The following is a 23,766-nucleotide window of genomic DNA, read 5'->3' as shown; positions in this document are numbered from 1 at the left end:
TGGGGATAATGACACCCAACCCTGAGAGTGACATAAGATGATCCATGGCCAAGGTTTAGCACATAGTGAGGGCTCAATTAATGTTAGCTGCTATTATTTTTAGGGAGAAGGGAATTTATTTTCAGTCAATACGCCCTGGGGTATAACCAATTTGTGTAACAGAATGGGAAAGAATGATGAAGGCGCAGACAATCTGAGCAGGGTGTGTATGTGTGTGTGTCTATGTACATGGATGTATATATGTGTGCATATATATGCACATGCATATGTGCCTGTATGTATATTTACATGAGTGTATATATATGAGTATGTGTGTATATGTGTGCATATGAGTATGCATGGGTTTGTTTGTGTGTGTATGTGTATGTGAATATGTATGCATGAATGTATGTGTGCACACTAGGCCCCTCCCTGGTTTCACATTTCCACTCAAGCCCTTGGGGAAACTGACATCTGGCCACTGAATGGAGTTCTCTTCTAGCACCTCCTAGACTTCGCCCATAGGAATCTGGGCTCCCATAAGAACACCCAGGACACCACTGTCTGGTGGGAACCTCTGGAATGAAAGAGGGAGGCTGGGAGGTCTCTTCTTGGAGAACTGGGAGAGCTTCCTCTTTTTGACCAATTTTGAATACACTCAGGAGGGGAATAGGGGCCCATATTTAAGTTGAGAACAGAACAGGGTCAGTGTGTGGTTATTTCCAGGGATGACATTAAAAATATTTAACAAAAGCACAGTTTGGCATTGACTAATGAGGACAGATTCTGGCCAGGGGCTGAAGCAGGCTCCTTTCATTGCTGGATCATGGGGATATGGGAGAGGGAGTGGGATAGGGCTTGGGAGAGGGGCACAGACAGCCAAGGTAGAAGGAGGGGCTCCCCGTTTCTTACCATCTGGATTGGAGGAACTTCACTTTTTTATCACCTAGGCTGACTACACAGGTGTGAGCAGCTGAATCACAGATATAGCCTCTTTAGGGACTTAAGGAGGCCAAAGGACCCTATTCTAGGCAGGGGTTAGGGAGGTCCCTGGGTTTGGGGGCAGTGAGTTCTTGTGGCCAGGATGCTGAGGTTCTGGGCTCTGGGAGTGTTCCTTGGAGAACTGGTGCCACTTCCTTTCTCAGAGTGTCCAAGGCAGGAGCAGGATATTGTGTTCCTGATCGATGGCTCAGGCAGCATCTCCTTCAGAGATTTTACCAAGATGTTGAATTTTGTGAAGGCCGTTATGAGCCAGTTCCAGAGACCTAGCACCCAGGTGTGTCCTTGGGGGAGGGAAGGCAAGTGTGCAGGGGCCCTGTGGGAGGTTTGTGGGTGGGGTACCTGGGGTTTTGGTCAAGTGGCCTTGGCTCCCAGCCCCCTTCAATTCTCCCAGTTCTCTCTGATGCAGTTCTCCCACCATTCCTGGGTGCACTTCACTTTCAAAGACTTCATATACAGCTCAAACCCACTAGGCCTGTTGGATTCTGTACAACAGCTGCGAGGGTTCACTTACACAGCTACAGCCATCCAAATGGTTACGTGAGTCCTCCCTTCTCCCGGGTCCTTCCCCAAAGCATCTGGGTCTTCCTTTAGGCCTCACCTATCTCCATGAGAGAGGGACAGACAGGGACAGAAATTCAGCCTGTGGTCTCCTCACCAAGCTGGGGGTCTACAGGTGGGACTGGGACCTCCAAGAGAAAGGGTCAACAACTTGTTCTCAAAAGGCATAAGGGACCAGTAGCAGTTCTGTTCACAGGTCTCTGGATCTTCTTCTCTGACAGAAATCAACTGTTCAGTGCCTCAAGTGGGGCCCGAAAAGATGCCTCCAAGATCCTTATTGTCATCACTGATGGTCAGAAACAAGGAGACCCCCTGGGTTATGAGGATGTTATCCCTAGGGCTGAAGCTGCCGGTATCATTCGTTATGCAGTTGGGGTAGGATGTGGAAATGCCCTCCCACCGCTTCCTCCCTTCACTTCCTCTTAAAGCAACTTCCCTCTCTAGGACAAAAACCTCAGCTCTCTCAGCGTCTACTACCTTCAATATGAAAGCTGTGTTCCAGACTGGGGACCCCGATCCTTTTCTTTAAATTCCCTGATGTTGTCTGAGCCTCATTTTTCTCATCTGTACACAGAGTGTAATAATATTGACCTTGTGGAGTTATTGGGGGATATGCACCCAGTGTGTGGCAGGCATATTGAATTTATTATTATTTTCACTGAGTTGGTCTTTGTTGGGGACAGGTGGGATTGGCTTTTCAAAATCCACATTCCCGGAAAGAATTAAATGACATTGCATCGAAGCCCTCCCATGAGCACATTTTTCAAGTGGAGAATTTTGATGCTTTGAGAGACATTCAAAACCAACTGAAAGAGAAGATCTTTGCCATTGAGGGTAAGTCAGAGATGAAAGTACTCACTTTAGAAGCCATAACCCATAAATGCTTTCCCTTCTTGGACCTGGACCCACTTGTCATAGCCACCAATTCCTCCCTTTGGGTATTAATGTCCAACATTAGATCTTCTAAAGCTGAGATGTCCTTTTCAGACTTGGTAAAGCCTGTATTTCCCCCTGGAACCCAGGTGTCATGTCTTCTTCCAGGTACGCAGACCATAAGCAGTAGTTCCTTTGAATTGGAGATGTCCCAGGAGGGTTTCAGCGCTGTGTTCTCACCTGTGAGTGGGGCCGTGTTCAGGCCATTGATGTAGGAGGTAGGGAGTGGTGGGAGGAGGGAAGGTAAGGATAGGTGTTAGATGAATGAGTGGAGAAAGAGAATTCCAAATAATAAGTGGAGTCAGGGGGCACCTGGGTGGCTCAGTCTGTTGTGTGTCCAGCTCTTGATTTTGGCTCAGGTCATAATTTAGCGGTTTGTGGGATTGAGCTCTGTGTATTGGGCTCTGTGCTATTGGCATGGAGCCTGCTTGGGATTCTCTTCCTCCCTCTCTTTCTGCCCACCTGCTTCTCGTTCTCTCTCTCTCTCTCTCTGTCTCAAAATAAGCAAACATGAAAAGAGAAAAGTGGAATCAGTGGTAGGCATTGCTTTAGAATAGGCTGTCTTTTTTTGACTCAGACCTGCTTAGCCCTGGAATCCTTTCCTCCCAGGACGGGCCAGTTCTGGGGGCTGTGGGGAGCTTCAGCTGGTCTGGAGGAGCCTTCCTATACCCCCAAAATATGAGCCCCACTTTCATCAACATGTCTCAAGAGAATGTGGACATGAGGGACTCTTATCTAGGTGAGAAAAGGCTGTGATTGGGGGCACAAGAGGGAGATGAACTGCCTGGGAAGGGCAGTAGCTCGGGGAGTAGGGAGGAAGCTTTTATGCTGAGGCCTGCCCCCCTCAGGTTACTCCACTGAGCTGGCACTTTGGAAGGGGGTGAAGATCCTGATCCTGGGGGCCCCCCGCCATCAGCATACTGGGAAGGTTGTCATCTTCACTCAGGCATCCGGGCAATGGAGGCCGAAGGCTGAAGTTGCAGGGACCCAGGTTGGATGTAGAGGAAGCCAGAGTGAAACACGAGGGTGGCAGGGTCTTCAGGGGCAGAGAGGGAGGACAAGGGGTTTTGGGATCCATGGGGGAAGTCCCTGGTGACTGGGGAGAGGAGGGACCTATCCTAGAAGGGGATGCCTCTGACAGAGGCAGGCAGGATGACTTCACACTCTATCCTCCAGATTGGTTCCTACTTTGGGGCCTCCCTCTGCCCTGTCGATGTGAACAGAGATGGCAACTCTGACCTCGTCCTCATTGGGGCTCCACATTACTACAAGCCAACCCGGGGAGGACAGGTGTCCATGTGCCACTTGCCCCTGGGGGTAAGTGTCTGATGAGACCTGGGCTGGGTGGGACCTGGGTGTGGGGTGGAGGGGTTGCCTGGTTGGGTCCTGACACTTGTTTTGTTCTGCAGAGAGCTAGATGGCAGTGTGAGGTCATTCTCTGTGGGGAGCAGGGCCACCCCTGGGGCCGCTTTGGGGCAGCCTTGACAGTGCTGGGGGATGTGAATGGGGACAAGCTGACAGATGTGGCCATTGGGGCCCCAGGAGAGCAGGAGAACCGGGGTGCTGTCTACCTATTTCATGGAACCTCAGAACTGGGCATCAGCCCCTCCCACAGCCAGGTGAGGACTGGTCGCAAATTCTGTTGTTACAACCACCTCCTCCTTGCTTCTCCCTGTCTTCTGCACTGCCACCAAGAAAATTCTCCTTTTCCTTATCTTGCTTCCTTTGCCTAGCCCTGGGCACCTTGTAGGCAGCAAGGAAAATCTGGAACTTTAGATATGGACACACTGGTATGTTCCCTGTTTCTATGAGGACTTGATTCTTTTTTTTTTTAATATGAAATTTATTGTCAAATTGGTTTCCATACAACACCCAGTGCTCAACCCAACAGGTGCCCTCCTCGGTACCCATCACCCACCCTCCCTTCCCTCCCACCCCCCAACACTCAGTCTGTTCTCAGTTTTTAAGAGTCTCTTGTATTTTGGCTCCCTCCCTCTTTAACCTCTTTTCTTTTCTTCCCCTCCATCATGGTCTTCTGTTAAGTTTCTCAGGATCCACATAAGAGTGAAAACGTATGGTATCTGTCTTTCTCTGTATGGCTTATTTCACTTAGCATAACACTCTCCGGTTCCATCCACATTGCTACAAAAGGCCATATTTCATTCTTTCTCATTGCCACGTAGTATTCTGTTGTGTATATAAAATTTCTTTTATCCATTCTTTATCCATTTTCTTTATCCATTCATCAGTTGATGGACATTTATGTTCTTTCCATAATTTAGCTATTGTTGAGAGTGCTGCTATAAACACTGGAGTACAAGTCCCCTATGCATCAGTACTCCTGTATCCCTTGGGTAAATTCCTAGCAGTGCTATTGCTGGGTCATAGGGTAGATCTATGTTTAATTTTTTGAGGAACCTCCACACTGTTTTCCAGAGCGGCTGCATCAGTTTGCATTCCCACCAACAGTGCAAGAGGGTTCCCGTTTCTCCGCATCCTCTCCAGAATCTATAGTCTCCTGATTTGTTCATTTTGGCCACTCTGACTGGCGTGAGGTGATATCTGAGTGTGGTTTTGATTTGTATTTCCCTGATGAGGAGCGACGTCGAGCAGCTTTTCATGTGCCTGTTGGCCACCCAGATGTCTTCTTTAGAGAAGTGTCTATTCATGTTTTCTGCCCATTTCTTCACTGGGTTATTTGTTTTTCGGGTGTGGAGTTTGGTGAGCTCTTTATAGATTTGGATACTAACCCTTTGTCCGATATGTCATTTGCAAACATCTTTTCCCATTCCCTTGGTTGCCTTTAGATTTATTGATTGTTTCCATTGCAGTGCAGAAGCTTTTTATCTTCATGAAGTCCCAATAGTTCATTTTTGCTTTTAATTCCCTTGCCTTTGAAGTTGTTTCAAGTAAGAAATTGCTGCAGCTGAGGCCAGAGAGGTTTTTTTCCTGCTTTCTCCTCTAGGGTTTTGATGGTTTCCTGTCTCACATTCAGGTCCTTTATCCATTTTGAGTTTATTTTTGTGAATGGTGTAAGAAAGTGGTCTAGTTTCATCCTTCTGTATGTTGCTGTCCAGTTCTCCCAGCACCATTTGTTAAAGAGACTGTCTTTTTTCCATTGGATATTCTTTCCTGCTTTGTCAAAGATTAGTTGGCCATACATTTGTGGGTCTAATTCTGGGGTTTCTATTCGATTCCATTGGTCTATGTGTCTGTTTTTGCGCCAATACCATGCTGTCTTGATGATTACAGCTTTGTAGTAGAGGCTGAATTCTGGGATTGTGATGCCTGCCGCTTTGGTCTTCTTCAAAATTACTTAGGCTACTCGCGGCCTTTTGTAGTTCCATACAAAGTTTAGGATTGCTTGTTCTAGCTTCGAGAAGAATGCTGGTGCAATTTTGATTGGGATTGCATTGAAAATGTAGATAGCTTTGGGTAGTATTGACATTTTAACAATATTTATTCTTCCAATCCATGAGCACGGAATGTTTTTCCATTCCTTTATATCTTCTTCAATTTCCTTCATAAGCTTTCTAAAGTTTTCAGCATACAGATCTTTTACATCTTTGGTTAAGTTTATTCCTAAGTATTTTATGCTTCTTGGTGCAGTTGTGAATGGGACAAGTTTCTTTATTTGTCTTTCTGTTGCTTCATTATTAGTGTATAAGAAGGCAACTGATTTCTGTACATTGAATTTGTATCCTGCGACTTGGCTGAATTCATGTATCAGTTGTAGCAGACTTTTGGCTGCATCTATCAGGTTTTCCATGTATACTATTATGTCATCTGAAAAAAGTGAAAGCTTGACTTCATCATTGCCAATTTTGATCCTTTGATTTCCTTTTGTTGTCTGATTGCTGATGCTAGCACTCCCAACACTATATTAAACAACAGCGGTGAGAGTGGACACCCCCCTGTGTTCCTGATCTCAGGAGGAAAGCTCTCAGTTTTTCCCCATTGAGGATGATATTAGCTGTGGGCTTTTCATAATTGGTTTTTATGATGTTTATGTATGTTCCTTCTATCCCTACGTTCTCGAGGGTTTTTATTAAGAAAGGATGCTGAATTTTGTCAAATGCTTTTTCTGCATTGATTGACAGGATAATATGGTTCTTATCTTTTCTTTTATTAATGTGATGTATCACATTGATTGATTTGGGAATGTTGAACCAGCCCTGCAGCCCAGGAATGAATCCCACTTGATCATGGTGAATAATTCTTTTTATATGCTGTTGAATTCGATTTGCTAGTATCTTGTTGAGAATTTTTGCATCCATATTCATCAGGGATATTGGCCTGTAGTTCTCTTTTTTTTTCTGGGTCTCTGTCTGGTTTAGGAATCAAAGTAATGCTGGCTTCATAGAATGAGTCTGGAAGTTTTTCTTCTGTTTCTATTTTGGAAAAGCTTGAGAAGGATAGGTATTATCTCTGCTTTAAATGTGTGGTAGAATTACCCAGGGAAGCCATCTGGTCCTGGACTCTTATTTGTTGGGAGATTTTTGATAACTGATACAATTTTTTCGCTGGTTATGGGTCTGTTCAAGTTTTCTATTTCTTCCTGTTTGAGCTTTGGAAGTGTGTGGGTGCTTAGGAATTTGTCCATTTTTTCCAGATTGTCCAGTTTGTTGGCATATAATTTTTCATAGTATTTCCTGATAATTGCTTGTATTTCTGAGGGATTGGTTGTAATAATTCCATTTTCATTCATGATTTTATCTATTTGGGTCATCTCCCTTTTCTTTTTGAGAGGCCTGGCTAGAGGTTTATCAATTTTGTTTATTTTTTCAAAAAACCAACTCTTGGTTTCATTGATCTGCTCTACAGTTTTTTTAGATTCTATATTGTTTATTTCTGCTCTGATCTTTATTATTTCTGTTCTTCTGCTGGGTTTGGGGTGTCTTTGCTATTCTGCTTCTATTTCCTTTAGGTGTGCTGTTAGATTTTGTATTTGGGATTTTTCTTGTTTCTTGAGATAGGCCTGGATTGCAATGCATTTTCCTCTCAGGACTGCCTTCGCTGCATCCCAAAGCATTAGTATCGTTGTATTTTCATTTTCATTTGTTTCCATATATTTTTTAATTTCTTCTCTAATTGCCTGGTTGACCCATTCCTTCTTTAGTAGGGTGTTCTTTAACCTCCATGTTTTGGAGATTTTCCAGACTTTTTCCTGTGGTTGATTTCAAGCTTCATAGCATTGTGGTCTGAAAGTATGCATGGTATGCTTTCAATTCTTGTATACTTATGAAGGGCTGTTTCGTGACCCAGTATGTGATCTCTCTTGGAGAATGTTCCATGTGCACTTGAAAAGAAAGTATATTGTGTTGCTTTGGGATGCAGAGTTCTAAATATATCTGTCAAGTCCATCTGATCCAATGTATCATTCAGGGCCCTTGTTTCCTTATTGATCCTGTGTCTAGATGATCTATCCATTGTTATAAGTGTAGTATTAAAGTTCCCTGCAATTACCACATTATTATCAATAAGGTTGCTTATGTTTGTGATTAATTGTTTTATATATTTGGGGGTTTCCGTATTTGGTGCATAGACATTTATAATTGTTAGCTCTTCCTGATGGATAGACCCTGTAGTTATTATATAATGCCCTTCTTCATCTCTTGTTACAGCCTTTAATTTAATTCTAGTTTGTCTGATATAAGTATGGCTACTCCAGCTTTCTTTTGACTTCCAGTGGCATGATAAATAGTTCTCCATCCCCTCGCTCTCAATCTGAAGGTGTCCTCAGGTCTAAAATGAGTCTCTTGTAGACAGCAAATAGATGGGTCTTGTTTTTTTATCCATTCTGATACCCTATGTCTTTTGGTTGGAGCATTTAGTCCATTTACATTCAGTGTTATTATTGAAACATATAGGTTCAGAGTCATTTGTGATGTTTGTAGGTTTTATGCTTGTAGTGATTTCTCTGGTCTTTTGTGGTTCTTGCATCATTTCACTCACAGAATCCCCCTTAGGATCTCTTGTAGGGCTGGTTTAGTGGTGACGAATTCCTTCAGTTTTTGTTTGTTTGGAAAAACCTTTATCTCTCCTTCTGTTCTGAATGACAGACTTGCTGAATAAAGGATTCTCAGCTGCATATTTTTTCTGTTCATCACATTGAAGATTTCCTGCCATTCCTTTCTGGCCTGCCAAAGTTCAGTAGATAGGTCTGCGACTATTCTCATGTGTCTGCCTTTGTAAGTTAGAGCCTATTTAGCATTAGCTGCTTTCAGAATTTTCTCTTTATCCTTGTATTTTGCCAGTTTCACTATGATATGTCATGCAGACGATCGATTTAAGTTATGTCTGAAGGGAGTTCTCTGTGCCTCTTAGATTTCAATGCCTTTTTCCTTCCCCAGATCAGGGAAGTTCTCAGCTATGATTTGTTCAAGTACACCTTCAGCCCCTTTCTCTCTCTCTTCTGGAATTCCTATTATACGGGTATTGTTTCGTTTCATTGCATTACTTAGTTCTCTAATTTTCACTTCATAGTCCTGGATTTTTTAATCTCTCTTTTTTTCAGCTTCTTCTTTTTCCATAATTTTATCTTCTAATTCATCTATTCTCTCCTCTGCCTCTTCAATCCGAGCTGTGGTCGCCTCCATTTTATTTTGTACCTCATTTATAGTATTTTTTCTTTTTTTAGCTCTCATGACTGTTTCTTAGTCCCTTGATCTCTGTAGCAATAGATTCTCTGTTGTCCTTTATACTTTTTTCAAACCCAGTGATTAATTTTATGATGATGATTATAAATTCTTTTTCTGTTATATTGCTTAAATCATTTTTGGTCAATTCATTAGCTGTTGCTATTTCCTGGAGTTTCTTTTGAGGAGAATTCTTCCATTTCGTCATTTTGGATAGTCTCTGGAGTGGCGCAGAACTGCAGGGCACTTCCCCTGTGCTGTCTGGAGTAACTTGAGTTGGTGGGTGGGGCCACAGTCAGACCTGATGTCTGTCCCCAGCCCACCGCTGGGGCCACAGTCAGACTGGTGTGTACTTTATGTTCCGCTCTCCCAGGGGCAGGACTCACTGTGGAGTGGTGTGGCCCCTGTCTGGGCTACTTGCACACTGCCAGGCTTGTGGTGCTGCTTTGATGGGATCTGGCATATTAGCTGGGGTGGATCCCCTAGGTGTACAGGGGCGGGAGGGGCAGGCTTAGCTCACTTTGCCATCAGTGTTCCCCTGCACAAGGAGCCCTGCAGCACTGGGAGGGAGGCAGGCAGACCCGTCGAAGGGATGGATCCACAGAAGCACAGCATTGGGTGTTTGCGTGGTGCAAGCAACTTCAGTGACAGGAAATGGTTCCCTTTGGAATTTCGGCTGGGGGGTGGGAGGGAGAGATGGCGCTGGCCAGTGCCTTTGTTCCCTGCTGAGCTGAGCTCTGTCTTCCAGGGCTCAACACCTCTCCCTCCTGGTGTCCTCTCGCCCTCCTGCTCTCTGAGCCAAGCTGGTGACTTATAACATTCCAGATGTTAAGTCCCACTGGCTGTCAGAACTCATGCAGTCTGGCCCCTCCGCTTTTTCAAGCCAGGCTAGGGGATTCCACCTTGCCAGGCAGACTGCCCCTCCACCGCCCTGGCTCCCTCCCACCAGTCCGTGTAGCGCGCACCGCCTCTCTACCCTTCCTACCCTCTTCCGTGGACCTCTTGTCTATGCTTGGCTCTGGGGAGTCCATTCTGCTAGTCTTCTGGCGGTTTTCTGGGTTATTTAGGCAGATGTGGGTGGAATTTAAGTGACCAGCAGGACGCAGTGAGCCCAGTGTCCTTTTATGCCACCATCTTCTCTGTAAATCTAGGACTTGATTCTTGAGTGAGCTCTCTATCCATACCTGTTAATCCCCCAGCAGCTTTACAAGGTATATAAGCCAGGCATTAGCAAACCTACGTTAGAGATGAAATCTGGGGCATGGAGAAAATCAGTGATTTGTCCAAGGTTTATAGTGGATTAGGAATGGTGATGAGGGAGACTTCAATTTCCTGACTTCTAACCCAGTGCTGGCTCTCTTGGTGGCTCCCTGTTGCCAGTTTAGGTCGGGCTGCCTCCGTGTGCCTGTCTATTCACCCCTTCTCCTTTGATGCTTTATGACTATTTCCTCATGTCATTAGTAATCCTGCCAAATATCTGTCTAGCAGGAGTACTTTATCCATGGGGCAGTTTCTCCTGAAAAGGGAGGGCTTCTTTTCATGGCAAAAGTTAAAGAAAGACTCAATTAAAAAATAGGCAAAGGATTTGAGTAGACATGTCTCCAAAGATGATATACAAAGGACAAATATGCACATGAAAAGATGTTAAACATCATTAGTCATCAGTCATCAGCAAATCAAAACCACTGTGAGATACCATTTCACAGCCACTGGCATGGCTAGAATAAAAAGATAGATCATAAGTAGTGTTGGTGAGAATGTTGAATGTTTGGTATCCTTAAACACTGCTGGTGTGAGTGTAAAATGCTGCAGCTACTTTGGAACACATCTGGCAGTTCCTCAAAAGGTTATACGTAGAGTTACCTTATGACTCAGCAATTCCACCCAAGAGAATTGAAACCCTGTGTCCACACAATAAGTTATACATCAATGTTCATAGGGGCATTATTCATAATATCCAAAAGATGGAAATAATCTAAATATCCATTAACTGATGAGCAGATAAATTCTGTTGTAAATAAATACCTATATGATGGAATATTACTTGGCCATGAAAGGAATGAAATACTAGTATTTTCTACAACATGGATGAAACTTGAAAACATAATGCTAAGTAAAAAGAAGCCAGAAACAAAAGGGCACATATTGTATGATTCCATTTATATGAAATGTCCAGAATAGGTAAATCCACAGAGATAGAAAGTAGATTGGGGGTTGTCAGGGACTGGCAATGGAGGAAAATGAGGAACATGGGTGTGGGTGATAAGGGGTATGGATTTTCTTGGGGGGTGATCAAAATGTTCTAACATTGATTTGGCGATGGTAGCATAACTCTGAGAACATCCTAAAACCACTGACTTGTATGCTTTAAAAGAGTAAATTGTATGGTGTGTGAATTATATCTCAAAAAGCTGTTACAACAAAAATGTCAAAGAAGGTCTCTACAGTTCTGTTACTTCCCAGCTACGTGGTCTTAGTCATTACAATCTCTCTGTGTTCAGTTTCCTCATCTGTAAAATGGTGATAATAAGAGAACCAACCTCACTTGGCTGCTTCTGTGAGGATTAAATGAATTAGTACATATAGAGTACATACATAGTATAAATATACACATGTGCCTGGCATAAAATTGGTGTTACAGTATTATAATCAACTATTGTTAATACAGTTTAACTGTGGGAGGGGTTCTAAATAACTTGGAAAAATTTTTTTAAGTTTACTTATTCATTTTGAGAGAGAGCAAGAGTGAGGGTGTGCTAGTAGTAGAGGGGCAGACAGAGAGAGGTAGAGAGATAATCCCAAGCAGGTTCTGCACTGCTACAAGCTGGCAGATCATGACCTGAGCTGAAATCAGGAGTCAGACGCTTAATCTACTGACCCACCCAGGCGCCACTAAAGAACTTGGAAGTTTAAGAAGAGGGTGAAAGGCTTTGTTGACAATAACACCAGATGTCAAGAAACTGCATTCATTCCATGCCACCTGTTTAACTTCACGTTGCTACAGCTGCTTAGAAGCATATCTATGAAAAATCTCAATTGCAAATATCACTTGAGTTATACCCAAGAGTGTATAAGGACTCTAAGAGGAGACCTTTCCAGATTTGCTGGCCCGCCATGATTTTCCTCCTTCCCACCATGATGTATCCCACAACATACTTGACTGGGAAGGACTTGCCCTATTCCCACTGGGCCCCACACAAACCTGAGAATATGGTGGTAAGATCAGTTTTCTTGGGTATGAAGCCATTTGACTGGGTTTGTATATCACTTCCTGCCTCTTCCTTTCTAGACATCCTTAGTAATTGGTAAATTACTCTTTATTTAATATGACTATGCTTAATGTCTGCCAGTACCAGCAGTGTCCAGAGATTTTAAAGGACACATTATTCAAGGGATTTGTCATTACAGGGGCAATGGAAATAAAAGAGAAGGAATGCACAGGGGAGGCAAGTTTCCAGAGCATTTTCTTATGGGTACAGCCACTTCCCATCCCTTGTCCTCTGAAGAGATATGGTCGCCCTTGGGAGCAAAAAGGGGCCTTGGGCATGGTGTCAGAGGATCTGATTTCAGATATGGAGCTGATCTCTTAAAGGTCATGTTGCCTTGGCACTGTCCGAAAAGTAGGAGGTGGGGTCAGATGAGCTCTGAGGTCCCATTTAGCCCTAATACTCATCATAATCAGTAACTGACTAGTGACTTTTCCAGGTGCTGTTCAAAGAACTATATGCATTAATTCATTTACTACTCACAGCTAAACTCTGAGGTATTATTATCCCCATATGAAGCATGAGGAAACTGAGGCACAGTAAGATCAGATCCTGGCCCAAGGCCTCATACTCATGAGTGGAGGCTCCATAATTGAACCTGAGACTAAGTAAATTAATGAATGAATGAGACCCAGGTCGCCAGGCCAGACTTTCGATCACCATGTCTTCACTTATGTCTTAGGGATCTTTCCTTTTCTTTAGTCATCATTGCCCCACCCCACTTCCTCTTTTTAAGTACTTCTGGTGACATCTTTTCACTACTCACCTCTTCTTTCTGTCTCCCACATTCATACCTTCCTGTTCCTCTTGTTGCTAATTTCCAACTCGTTTCCCTCACCCTCAACTTGACTTGCCGTTCCCTTTCTCACCAGCGGATCTCAGGCTCCCAGCTTTCCCCCAGCCTCCAGTATTTTGGGCAGTCACTGAGTGGGGGTCAGGACCTTACCCTGGATGGACTGGTGGACCTGGCTGTGGGGGCCCAGGGGCAGGTGATGTTGCTAAGGTGAGAAAGCCTTTCTCAGACACTTCCAGATGATATCCTAAGTCCACGTAGGACTCCAGCCTCCCAATCCCCATCCCACGTTGTCTTCCTGGGATCAAGGGCCTGCCATCAGCTCAGTTTTCCACTCATAGGACCAGACCTGTGCTCAGGGTGTGGATGAATATCCAATTCACATCTGCAGAGATTGCCAGGTCTGTGTTTGAATGTCGGGAAGAGACAGACTCTGTCAAGGCACTGGGTGATGCCAACGTCTGCCTTCGTATTTATGAAAGTCCCAAGAATCAGCTGGGTGAGTCCTCTCCTCTTTGGCCCAAGATACCCTGACACTTGGAATCCCTCAGCTCAGGACTCCTGTCTCCTGCCTTGAACCTTGTCCACCTGAGGAATTTCTGGCTCTTTCATCTCTCCTTATCCCCTCCTTTCCCCTGCAGGTGACCTCCAAAGCTCTGTGACCTTTGACCTGACCCTCGACCCTGGCCGCCAGAATCCCCGTGCCATCTTTGAGGAGACAAAAGCCCGGAATCTGACTCATGTCCGAGTCCTTGGGCTGAGACAGTACTGTGAGACCGTGAGGTTGCTCCTCCTGGTAAGGGGACTTTGAAGTCCTGGGGATGGCAGAGATTCTGAGGCTGGCAGTGGGCTGGGCAGGGAAAGAACAGAGTGTGTTCTGATTCTCACTGTGGTTCAGCCCCAACACAGCACCTGGCATACAGGAGGTGCATAACATTGTTAGCTGAATGAGTGAGTGAGCAAACGAATAAGTGGATGGGCCACTTGTAATTGCTGAGGCTACATAGCTGGATTTTAGGATAGAACCACTGCTTTAGAGAGCTATGGGTTGATGTACTGGGATTCTTTTAGGAACTGCTTCTCTGAGACAGGCCTTGTCTGAGGCACTGGGGACACAGCATGATCATGGGAAACTCTAGGGGAAGGCCAAAAGCAATCAAGTTCCTAGATAATAGATGTCAGATAGTGATGAATGCTATGAAGAAAGATAAAGTCAGGGCACCTGGGTGGCTCAGTCGGTTGAGCATCTGACTTCAGCTCAGGTCATGATCTTGTGGTTCATAAGTTTGAGCCCTGTGTCAGGCTGTGTGCTGACAGCTCAGAGCCTAGAGCCTGCTTTGGATGCTGTGTCTTCCTCTCTCTGCCCCTCTCCCACTTGCTCTCTCTCTCTCTCAAAAAAAAAAAAAGAGGGGCGCCTGGGTGGCGCAGTCGGTTAAGCGTCCGACTTCAGCCAGGTCACGATCTCGCGGTCCGTGAGTTCGAGCCCCGCGTCGGGCTCTGGGCTGATGGCTCAGAGCCTGGAGCCTGTTTCCGATTCTGTGTCTCCCTCTCTCTCTGCCCCTCCCCCGTTCATGCTCTGTCTCTCTCTGTCCCAAAAATAAATAAACGTTGAAAAAAAAATTAAAAAAAAAAAGAGAATAAACATTTAAAAAATTTAAAAAAAGGATAAAGTCAGGGAGGAGAGCAGAGAAGGTATTGGGGAGACCTCTTGAGCAGGTAGAGTTTGGACAGATCCTGAATAGAATGAGTGAGCTGTGTAGGAGGCTGGGGGTAAGGAATTCAAGGCAGAAAATAGGCAAAGCAGAGGTTCTGCATGGTGTAATTATAGTCATTGCACACAGATTTTACATTTTACAGATGAGGGAACAGGACACAGCTAGTGACTGTGAGGATGCATTCCTTAGCTACTGCTGTTTTCAATGTCCATTCTCTAGGCCTGTGTGGAGGACTCAGTGACCCCCATCACCTTGCGTCTCAACTTCTCCCTGGTGGGCAAACCTATCCCTTCCTTTGGAAACCTCCAGCCTATCTTGGCTGTGGATGCTCAGCGATACTTCATGGCCTCTGTGAGTCCTGGTACTGGAATCTTCCAGAAAGGAGTGGAGGGTGTGGGTGTGGACTCCAGAACTTGGGGAAAACGTCACTTTGCCTTCCCTTTCAGCTTCCCTTTGAGAAGAATTGTGGAACTGACCATGTCTGTCAGGATGACCTTGGCATCTCCTTTGACTTCTCAGGGTGAGCTACCACTCCTTAGACCTGCCCTGGTTCCCCAACCCCTCTTCTTGAACCTGGAGCTCCTGCTCTGGCTCTCCCTAACATTTCTACCCTGTGCTCAGAAACAGACAACCTGTACCCCATTTCTTCCCTACTTCCTCACTCTGTGTTTTATCCCCAGACCATTTCTAGCCCCAGTCCCAGAATTATCTCCTGCCCTCTACCCCAACAACTAGCTTGAAGACTCTGGTGGTGGGGAGTACCCTGGAGCTGAATATGAAAGTGACAGTGTGGAATGATGGTGAAGACTCCTATGGAACCACAATCACCTTCTTCTACCCTCCAGGGCTGTCTTATCGTCGTGTGGCAGGGAGCCAGGTATCTGGGGAAGAAAGCAGCTGATGGCTGGGGGTCAGCAGAGACTCCTGTGCTTGGTTTAGAGCTCAGGCAGGTGCCACCATTGCTTAGCAGCCTCTTGTAAGCCAAGAGGACTGGGGTGATCATAGTAGGATGAATATGGTTATATTGCTGGAGCCTGCCTTGGCTCATGCTGTATTCAACTCTGGGTATTGTATTTTAGAAATACTATCAGAAATTAATTCCCACAAAGCTGAAAATGTGGAGAGAAAGGGGACCCTGCCTTAAATTTCTTTGTTTTCCACACCATATAAGTATTCCTCTTTAAATAAAACATCTTGGCCCTCAAATAGTTTAAAACACTGTTCTGTAGAAGAAAGAGTTGAATTTATTGGTTTCTATAGATCAGGGCTTTGGATAATTTGGTAATAAAACCTCGGTCTGTATGCCTAGTGCACAGCAAAGCCAGTCACCAAGACATTGAACATGCAGCATGGGAAGGGTTTATTCGAGAGGCAGCCCAACCAGGAGATGGGAAAGCCAGCCTCAAATCCACCTTCTCTAAGGGGGAGAGTCAGAGATTTTTAAGGCAACAAACAAAAAAAGAGTCTGGCTATAGGGGAGAGGAGCTACATGACTTCAAAATCAGATAAAGGAAATTAATAAGTAGGGGAAGGTTGAAGTCATTTTGTCATCTGTGCCTGCAAGAAGCTTCTGCATATGTTTTCATGCAATCCACAACCAGAGATTGGTGTCCATAATATGATCTGAGAATAGGGTTTTAGGCCCTTCTATGTCAAAAGTTCATACATTGGACATATGTGCATTCTCAGAGACAGTCAGTGGTCATGACTGGTTCTGGTCAGTTTCTTTTTCTTTTTAAAGCTTTTATTTATTAATTAAAAAAATTTAAATGTTTATTTATGTTTATTATTTATTTTTTATTAAATATAATTTATTGTCAAATTGGTTTCCATACAACACCCAGTGCTCATCCCAACAGGTGCCCTCCTTAATGCCCATCACCCACTTTCCCCTCTCCCCCAACCCCCATCAACCCTCAGTTTATTCTCAGTATTTAAGAGGCTCTTATGGTTTGCCTCCCTCCCTCTCTGTAACTTTTTCCCCCTTCCCCTCCCCCATGGTCTTATGTTAAGTTTCTCAGGATCCACATATGAGTGAAAACATAGGGTATCTGTCTTTCTCTGACTGACTTATTTCACTTAGCATAATACCCTTCAGTTCCATCCACGTTGCTGCAAATGGCCAGATTTCATTCTTTCTCATTGCCAAGCAGCATTCCATTGTACATATAAATCACATCTTCTTTATCCATCCCTCACTTGATGGGCATTTAGGATCTTTCCATAATTTGGCTATTGTTTCCATAATTTGGCTATATAGCACCCATAAAAGCTGCTATATGGGTACATGTGGCCCTATGCATCAGCACTCCTGTTTCCTTTGGATAAATTCCTAGTAGTTCTGTTCCTGGGTTGTAGGGTAGTTCTATTTTTAATTTTTTGAGGAACCTCCACACTGTTTTCCAGAGTGGCTGCACCAGTTTGCATTCCCACCAACAGTACAAGAGGGTTCCCATTTCTCCACATCCTTGCCAGCATCTGTTGTTTCCTGAGTTGTTAATTTTAGCCACTCTGACCAGTGTGAGGTGGTATCTCAGTGTGGTTTTGACTTGTATTTCCCTGATGATGAGTGGTGTTGAGCATCTTTTCATGTGTCTTTTTGCCATCTGGATGTCTTCTATGGAAAAGTCTATATTCATGTATTCTTCCCATTTCTTGATTGGATTATTTATTTTTTGGGTGTTGAATTTGGTAAGTTCTTTATAGATTTTGGATGCTAAGCCCTTATCTGGTATGTCATTTGAAAATATCTTTTCCCATTCTGTCTGTTGCCTTTTAGTTTGGTTGATTGTTTCCTTTGCAGTGCAGAGCTATTTATCTTGATGAGGTCCCAATACTTCACTTTTGCTTTTAATTCTCTTGCCTTTGGAGATGTGTCAAGCAAGAAATTACTGCGGCTGAAGTCAAAGAGGTTGTTGCCTGTTTTCTCCTCTAGAGTTTTGATAGTTTCCTGTCTCACATTTAGGTCTTTCATTCATTTTGAGTTTATTTTTGTGTATGGTGTAAGAAAGTGGTCCAGTTTCATTCTTCTGCATGTTGCTTGCTGTCCAGTTCTTCCAGCACCATTTGTTAAAGATACTGTCTTTTTTCCATTGGATACTCTTTCCCGCTTTGTCAAAAATAGACATTATTCTGGTTCCATACAAATTTTGGGATTGTTTGTTCTAGCTTTGAGAAGAATGCTGGTGCAATTTTGATTGGGATTGCATTGAATGTGTAGATAGCTTTGGGTAGTATTGACATTTTAACAATATTTATTCTTCCAATCCATGAGCATGGAATGTTTTTCCATTTCTTTGTGTCTTCTTCAATTTCCTTCATAAGCTTTCTATAGTTTTCAGCATACAGATCTTTTACATCTTTGGTTACAATTTATTCCTAGGTATTTTATGATTCTTGGTGCAATTGTAAGTGGGATTGAAGTCTTGATTTCTCTTTCTGTTGCTTCATTATTGGTGTATAGAAATGCATCAAACTTCTGTACATTGATTTTGTACCCTGTGACTTTGCTGAATTAATGTATCAGTTCTAGCAGCTTTTTGGTGGAGTCTTTCCAGTTTTCCATGTGGAATATCAAGTCATCAGCGAAAAGTGAAAGCTCAACTTCTTTGCCAATTTTGATGCTTTCTATTTCATTTTGTCATCTGATTGGTGATGCTAGGGCTTCCAACACTATGTTAAACAACAGTGGTGAGAGTAGACATCCTGTTGTGTTCCTGATCTCAGGGGGAAAGGTCTCAGTTTTTCCCCATTGAGGATTATATTAGCTGTGGGCTTTTCATATATGGCTTTTATGATGTTCAGGTATGTTCTTTCTATCCCGACTTTCTTGAGAGTTTTTTATTAAGAAAGGATGCTGTAATTTGTCAAATGCTTTTTCTGCATCTGTTGACAGGATCATATGGTTCGTAGCCTTTCTTTAATTAATGTGATGTATCACATTGATTGCTTTGCAAATATTGAACCAACCCTGCATCCCAGGAATGAATCCCACTTGATCATGGTGAATAATTGTTTTTATATGCTGTTGAATTCAATTTGCTAGTATCTTGTTGAGAATTTTTGCATCCATATTCATCAGGGATATTGGCCTGTAGTTCTCCTTTTTTTGTGGGGTCTCTGGTTTGGGAATCAGTGTAATGCTGGCTTCATGGAATGTGTCCAGAAATTTCCTTCCGTTTCTATTTTTGGAACAGCTTGAGAAGGATAGGTATTAAGTCTGATTTAAAAGTCTGGTAGAATTCCACTGGGAAGCCATCTGGCCCAGGACTCTTGTTTGTTGGGACATTTTTGATAACTGATTCAATTTCTTCACTAGTTATCAATCTGTTCAAACTTTCTGTTTCTTCCCGTTTGAGTTTTGGTAGTGTGTGGGTGTATAGGAATTTGTCCATTTCTTCCAGGTTGTCCAGTTTATTGGCATATAATTTTTCATAGTATTCTCTGATAATTGCTTGTATTTCTGAGGGATTGGTTGTGATAAATCCATTTTCTTTCGTGATTTTATCTATTTGGGTCCTCTCTCTTTTCTTTTTAAGAAGTCTGGCTAGGGGTTTATCAATTTTACTTATTTTTTCAAAAAATCAGCTCTTAGTTTCATTGATCTGTTCTACTGGTTTTTTTTTTTTTTTGATCCTATATTGTTTATTTCTGCTCTGATCTTTATTATTTCTCTTTTTCTCCTGGCCTTGGGGTTTCTTTGTTGTTCTGCTTCTAGTTCCTTTAGGTTTGCTGTTAGATTTTGTATTTGGGATTTTTCTTGTTTCTTGATAGGCCTGGATTCAATGTGTTTTCCCCTTAAGACAACCTTTACTGCATCCCAAATGGTTTTGACTGTCGTGTTTTCATTTTCATTTGTTTCCATATATTTTTAAATTTCTTCTTTAATTGCCTGGTTGACCCATTCATTCTTTAGTAGGATGTTCTTTAACCTCCACGCATTTGGAGGTTTTCCAAACTTTTTCCTGTGGTTGATTTCAAGTTTCATAGCATTGTGATCTGAAAATGTTCATGGTATGATCTAAATTCTTTTATATTTATTGATGGATGTTTTGTGACCCAGTATATGATCTATCTTGGAGAACATTCCATGTGCACTCGAGAAGAATGTGTATTCTGCTGCTTTTGGATGAAAAGTTCTGAAAATATCTGTCAAGTCCATCTGGTCCAGTATATCATTCAGGGCCATTGTTTCTTTATTGATTTTCTGCCTATATGATCTGTCCATTGTTGTAAGTGGAATCTTAAAGTCACCTGCAATTACCATATTCTTATAACAAAATTGCTTATGTTTGTGATTGTTTTATATATTTGGGGGCTCTCAAATTGGGTGCATAAACATTTATAATTGTTAGCTGTTCTTGATGGATAGACCCTGTAATTATGACATAATGCCCTTCTTAATTTCTTGTTACAGCCTTTAGTTTAAAATCTAGTTTGATACAAGTATGGCTACTCCAGTTTTCTTTTGACTTACAGTAGCATGATAGATGGTTCTCCATCCACTCACTTTCAATCTGAAGGTGTCCTCAGGTCTAAAGGTAGACAGAAAATTGATGGGTCTTTTTTTTTTAATCCATTCTGATACCCTATGTCTTTTGATTGGAGCATTTAGTCCATTTACATTCAGTGTTATTATTGCAAAATGTGGATTTAATGTTATTGTGTTATCTGTAGGTTTCATCTTTTTGGTGATGTCTCTGGTCCTTTGTAGTCTCTGCAACATTCCTCACAGAGTCCCCTTTAAGATCTCTTGCTTTTAGAATTCTCTCTTTATCTTTGCATTTTGACAGTTTCACTATGATATGTTATGCAGAAGATCAATTCCTGTTACATCTGAAGGGAGCTTTCTGTACCTCCTGGATTTCAATGTTTGTTTCTTTCCCCAGATTGGAGAAGTTCTCAGCTATGATTTGTTCAAATTGCTCCTATCTCTCTCCCTTCTTATTCTGAAATTCCTATGATATGGATATTATTACATTTCATTGAATCACTTAGTTCTCTAATTCTCCCCTTATGGTCCAGAATTTTTTTTTTATCTCTCTTTTTCTCAGCTTCATCTTTTTCCATAATTGTATCCTCTATTTCACCTAATCTCCCCTCTGCCTCTTCAGTGTTCACTGTCAGCACCTCTAGTTTATTTTGCACCTCATTTACAGCATTTTTAAATTCCTCATGACTATTTTTTAGTTCCTTGATCTCTGCAGCAATAGATTCTCTGCTGTCTTCTATGTTTTTTTTTCAATCCCAGTGATTAATCTTATGACTATTATTCTAAATTCTTGTTCAGTTATATTGTTTATATCTGTTGTGATCAAGTCTTTAGCTGTCATTTCTTCCTGGAATTTCTTTTGAGGAGAATCCTTCTGTTTCATCATTTTGGCTAGTTTTCTGTCCCTTATGTGTTTTAGAAACTTATGTGTCCTGCACCTGCGAGCACTACTATACACTGTCCAGGACCTGGACCTTCAGGAGGTGTTTTTTGGAGTGTGTTATGTACTCTCTGTTGTTGTGACTCTAGTTTCTTTATCTCCCTCCTCGTAGTTTTGTTTTGGACTCTGTACCAGGTGTGCTTTGATTTGTTCATTAAAGTAACTCTGGAAAAAAAAAGGGGGTGGTGGTAGTGGTGGAACAGGCCTTATCCCATACAAAGAGAAAAATGACCGTGGACGGGAAAAATAAAAAAAAAAGAAAATTGACCAGGCAGAAAACTATATGGCTTAATTCAGAGAGAGAGAGAGAGAGAGAGAGAGAGAGGAAAATAAAGAGGGAGATATAGAACAGGTATAAAGAAAATAGATTAAATATGTCTGCTTAAACAAACCAACAACCTGAATACCCAGACTAGGGAAGGGAAGAAATAAGGAGAAAAGGAAGAAAAAATATATAAACTAAGAATTGTCCAAGAATTAAATTTGGAAAGGCAAAACCTCTGGGTGCCTTGGAACCGGTGGCAGCGCTCATCTGGAGGAGGGGGTGTCTGGTTGGTCAGTGTCAATCTCTGGTAGATATGTAGTCACCTAGTGTTGAAGGGTATGGTTTGGTGTAGGTGAGTCCCGCCTCCACTGTGGGCCTGTTGTCCCTTCTCTGAAGCCCCACCTTGTTGGTGATGGGGAGAAAAATGGTGACACCCCAGTCTCTCCTCCCCAGACCAGGTGTCCCAAACCACTCTGTTCAGGTAGTCCTCGCAGCACTGTGTGGGCATAAGCAGGCCTATTTTTTTTTCTTTGCTCCACTGACTCGACTCCTATGCCTCCCTAGTGCTCAGCTGGGATTCAAACCATGATGTCTTAAAGGGTCCCACTCTGTGCACCTCAGTTCTGGGAAAAGTGCCGCTCCACCCCACCGATAAATGGTTTCTGGCTGGTGGGCACAGGCAGGGTCCTTTTTCCTTTGGCTGTATACATTCTTCCCACAGCACATGAGGGAGGGGATTGCTTTCTCCCACTGTGGACTGTGTCTCTGAACTAGTTACTGAGCCCTGGGTTGGCTCCCCTCCTTTCCAGGTGCGAGAACAGGGCAGCTGACTCCAGTCCAGAGAAAGCCTCGAAGTTAGAAATTGGATATTTCTTTTTTTTTTTCTGATCTCAGGTCTGTGGTTTCTCTCTTGTCCAAATATAGTCTTACACTTCCACAGCCCTTCTCTCCCCTTTGTCTCTCCACAGAAGGGGATCCCTCCCCTTCATGCCTATGCCACCCATTTTATCTCTCCCAGTTCACAATCATACACCTATGGGCCAGGTTGTCCTTGTGGGCCCCTGGAGATGTCTCTGTCACTCTGTGGCCCGGACTCTTGGAATTCAAAGTCCTTTGGCCTCAACACTGCTGTGTTTGAGGGACTAGGAAGCTTTGGGTCCCCCTACCTCTCTGCCATGTTGTATTCCCTGGTTCTGGTCAGTTTCTTAGTGAAGGCTTGAGTCTCTGCAGGACAACTAAATCAACCTTCTGTTATCATGGCATCAGGCAAGACTGTTATCTACAGAGACATGGTGGCAGGCTGCATTCTGAGAACAAGCAGATTTGGGTAAAAAGTTGCAGTTGCACTTATTAGTCCTGTTAACTCTTTGGTTACTGGTTTCCATGCCCACTGTCTTGATTATTTCTCATTCTTGAGGGAACTGGGATGATGACTACTCTAGCTATTTCCTGCTGAAATAGTGTGTAGATCAGGGTTAGAGGAATGGAAACTTTTTGCACTTATTTGGAAATATCCTTTGTTCCATGTTGTAAGCTAACATTCTGCATTACCAAAATTTTTGTACTTTGGTTAATAGTTTTTGTACATTTTATACCACATTTTATGATTAAATAGCAAAGGAGAAGTAGGAATATGAATAATCCTAGGGAAATTGATCTAATTTCTTGGAGGATCCAAGAAAATAACCTGGAAAACGAGTCCAAATCTGAGTCTGGGACATTAGGGGAGACTTGTAACCAAGTAGCTTGTTGTCTTATTTTGTAAATACACACTTCAATTTCTGAGGAAGTGCTAATATATATGCTGCATGATGAATTAGCTTTTACACAAACACCTCCTTGCTCTGCTAAAATATAATCTAAATTATGTTATATAAAACTATTATATATTATATAAATTATATATTTTATAAATTATATTATATTAAATTATATTATATAAAACTATTCCTGCCCAAGGCCTTTTGTTGGGCTGCTATGGCTTGGGAAGTTTTATTTTATTTAATAATTCCTAAAGTTACTGAACAATTTCTTATCATATGTTCATGTGATGTCATTCAACACTTTGGCAATAATGGTCTCCCAAACATGTACCAAATTCCATCTTCCTGACTTCTGGGAAAATAATCAGAATATTTTGTGATTTCTCTCTTTAACCTGTAGAACAGTTGAGAGGACTGGTCAAA

General features: G+C 42.7%; 1 protein-coding gene across 4 annotated transcripts in view; it reads left to right on the top strand.

The window, feature by feature from the left end:
• The window catches only part of LOC124517723 (integrin alpha-X-like), a 51,129-nt gene that overhangs the window by 10,836 nt on the left and 16,527 nt on the right, over positions 1–23,766 (top strand). For 3 of the 4 annotated variants that reach the window (XM_047087189.1, XM_047087190.1, XM_047087188.1), the window contains 15 exons: positions 1,125–1,255; positions 1,373–1,518; positions 1,761–1,914; positions 2,223–2,373; positions 2,581–2,654; positions 3,082–3,211; positions 3,321–3,463; positions 3,649–3,789; positions 3,882–4,091; positions 13,249–13,379; positions 13,511–13,668; positions 13,811–13,965; positions 15,104–15,235; positions 15,331–15,404; positions 15,620–15,761. In XM_047087189.1, coding sequence (XP_046943145.1) covers positions 1,125–1,255; positions 1,373–1,518; positions 1,761–1,914; positions 2,223–2,373; positions 2,581–2,654; positions 3,082–3,211; positions 3,321–3,463; positions 3,649–3,789; positions 3,882–4,091; positions 13,249–13,379; positions 13,511–13,668; positions 13,811–13,965; positions 15,104–15,235; positions 15,331–15,404; positions 15,620–15,761 — 2,072 coding nt within the window. The remainder of the gene's footprint in view (positions 1–1,124; positions 1,256–1,372; positions 1,519–1,760; positions 1,915–2,222; positions 2,374–2,580; positions 2,655–3,081; positions 3,212–3,320; positions 3,464–3,648; positions 3,790–3,881; positions 4,092–13,248; positions 13,380–13,510; positions 13,669–13,810; positions 13,966–15,103; positions 15,236–15,330; positions 15,405–15,619; positions 15,762–23,766) is intronic. The other variant, XM_047087192.1, reaches the window with a different exon arrangement.

The sequence above is a fragment of the Lynx rufus genome, unplaced genomic scaffold (assembly GCF_022079265.1).
Source record: "Lynx rufus isolate CCGP_SWC_20201006 ecotype Redwood Valley unplaced genomic scaffold, mLynRuf1.p SCAF_23, whole genome shotgun sequence".
NCBI classification, from domain to species: domain Eukaryota; kingdom Metazoa; phylum Chordata; class Mammalia; order Carnivora; family Felidae; genus Lynx; species Lynx rufus.
Note: the sequence above shows the minus strand (reverse complement) of the source record. Positions and strands in the feature narration are given on the sequence as shown.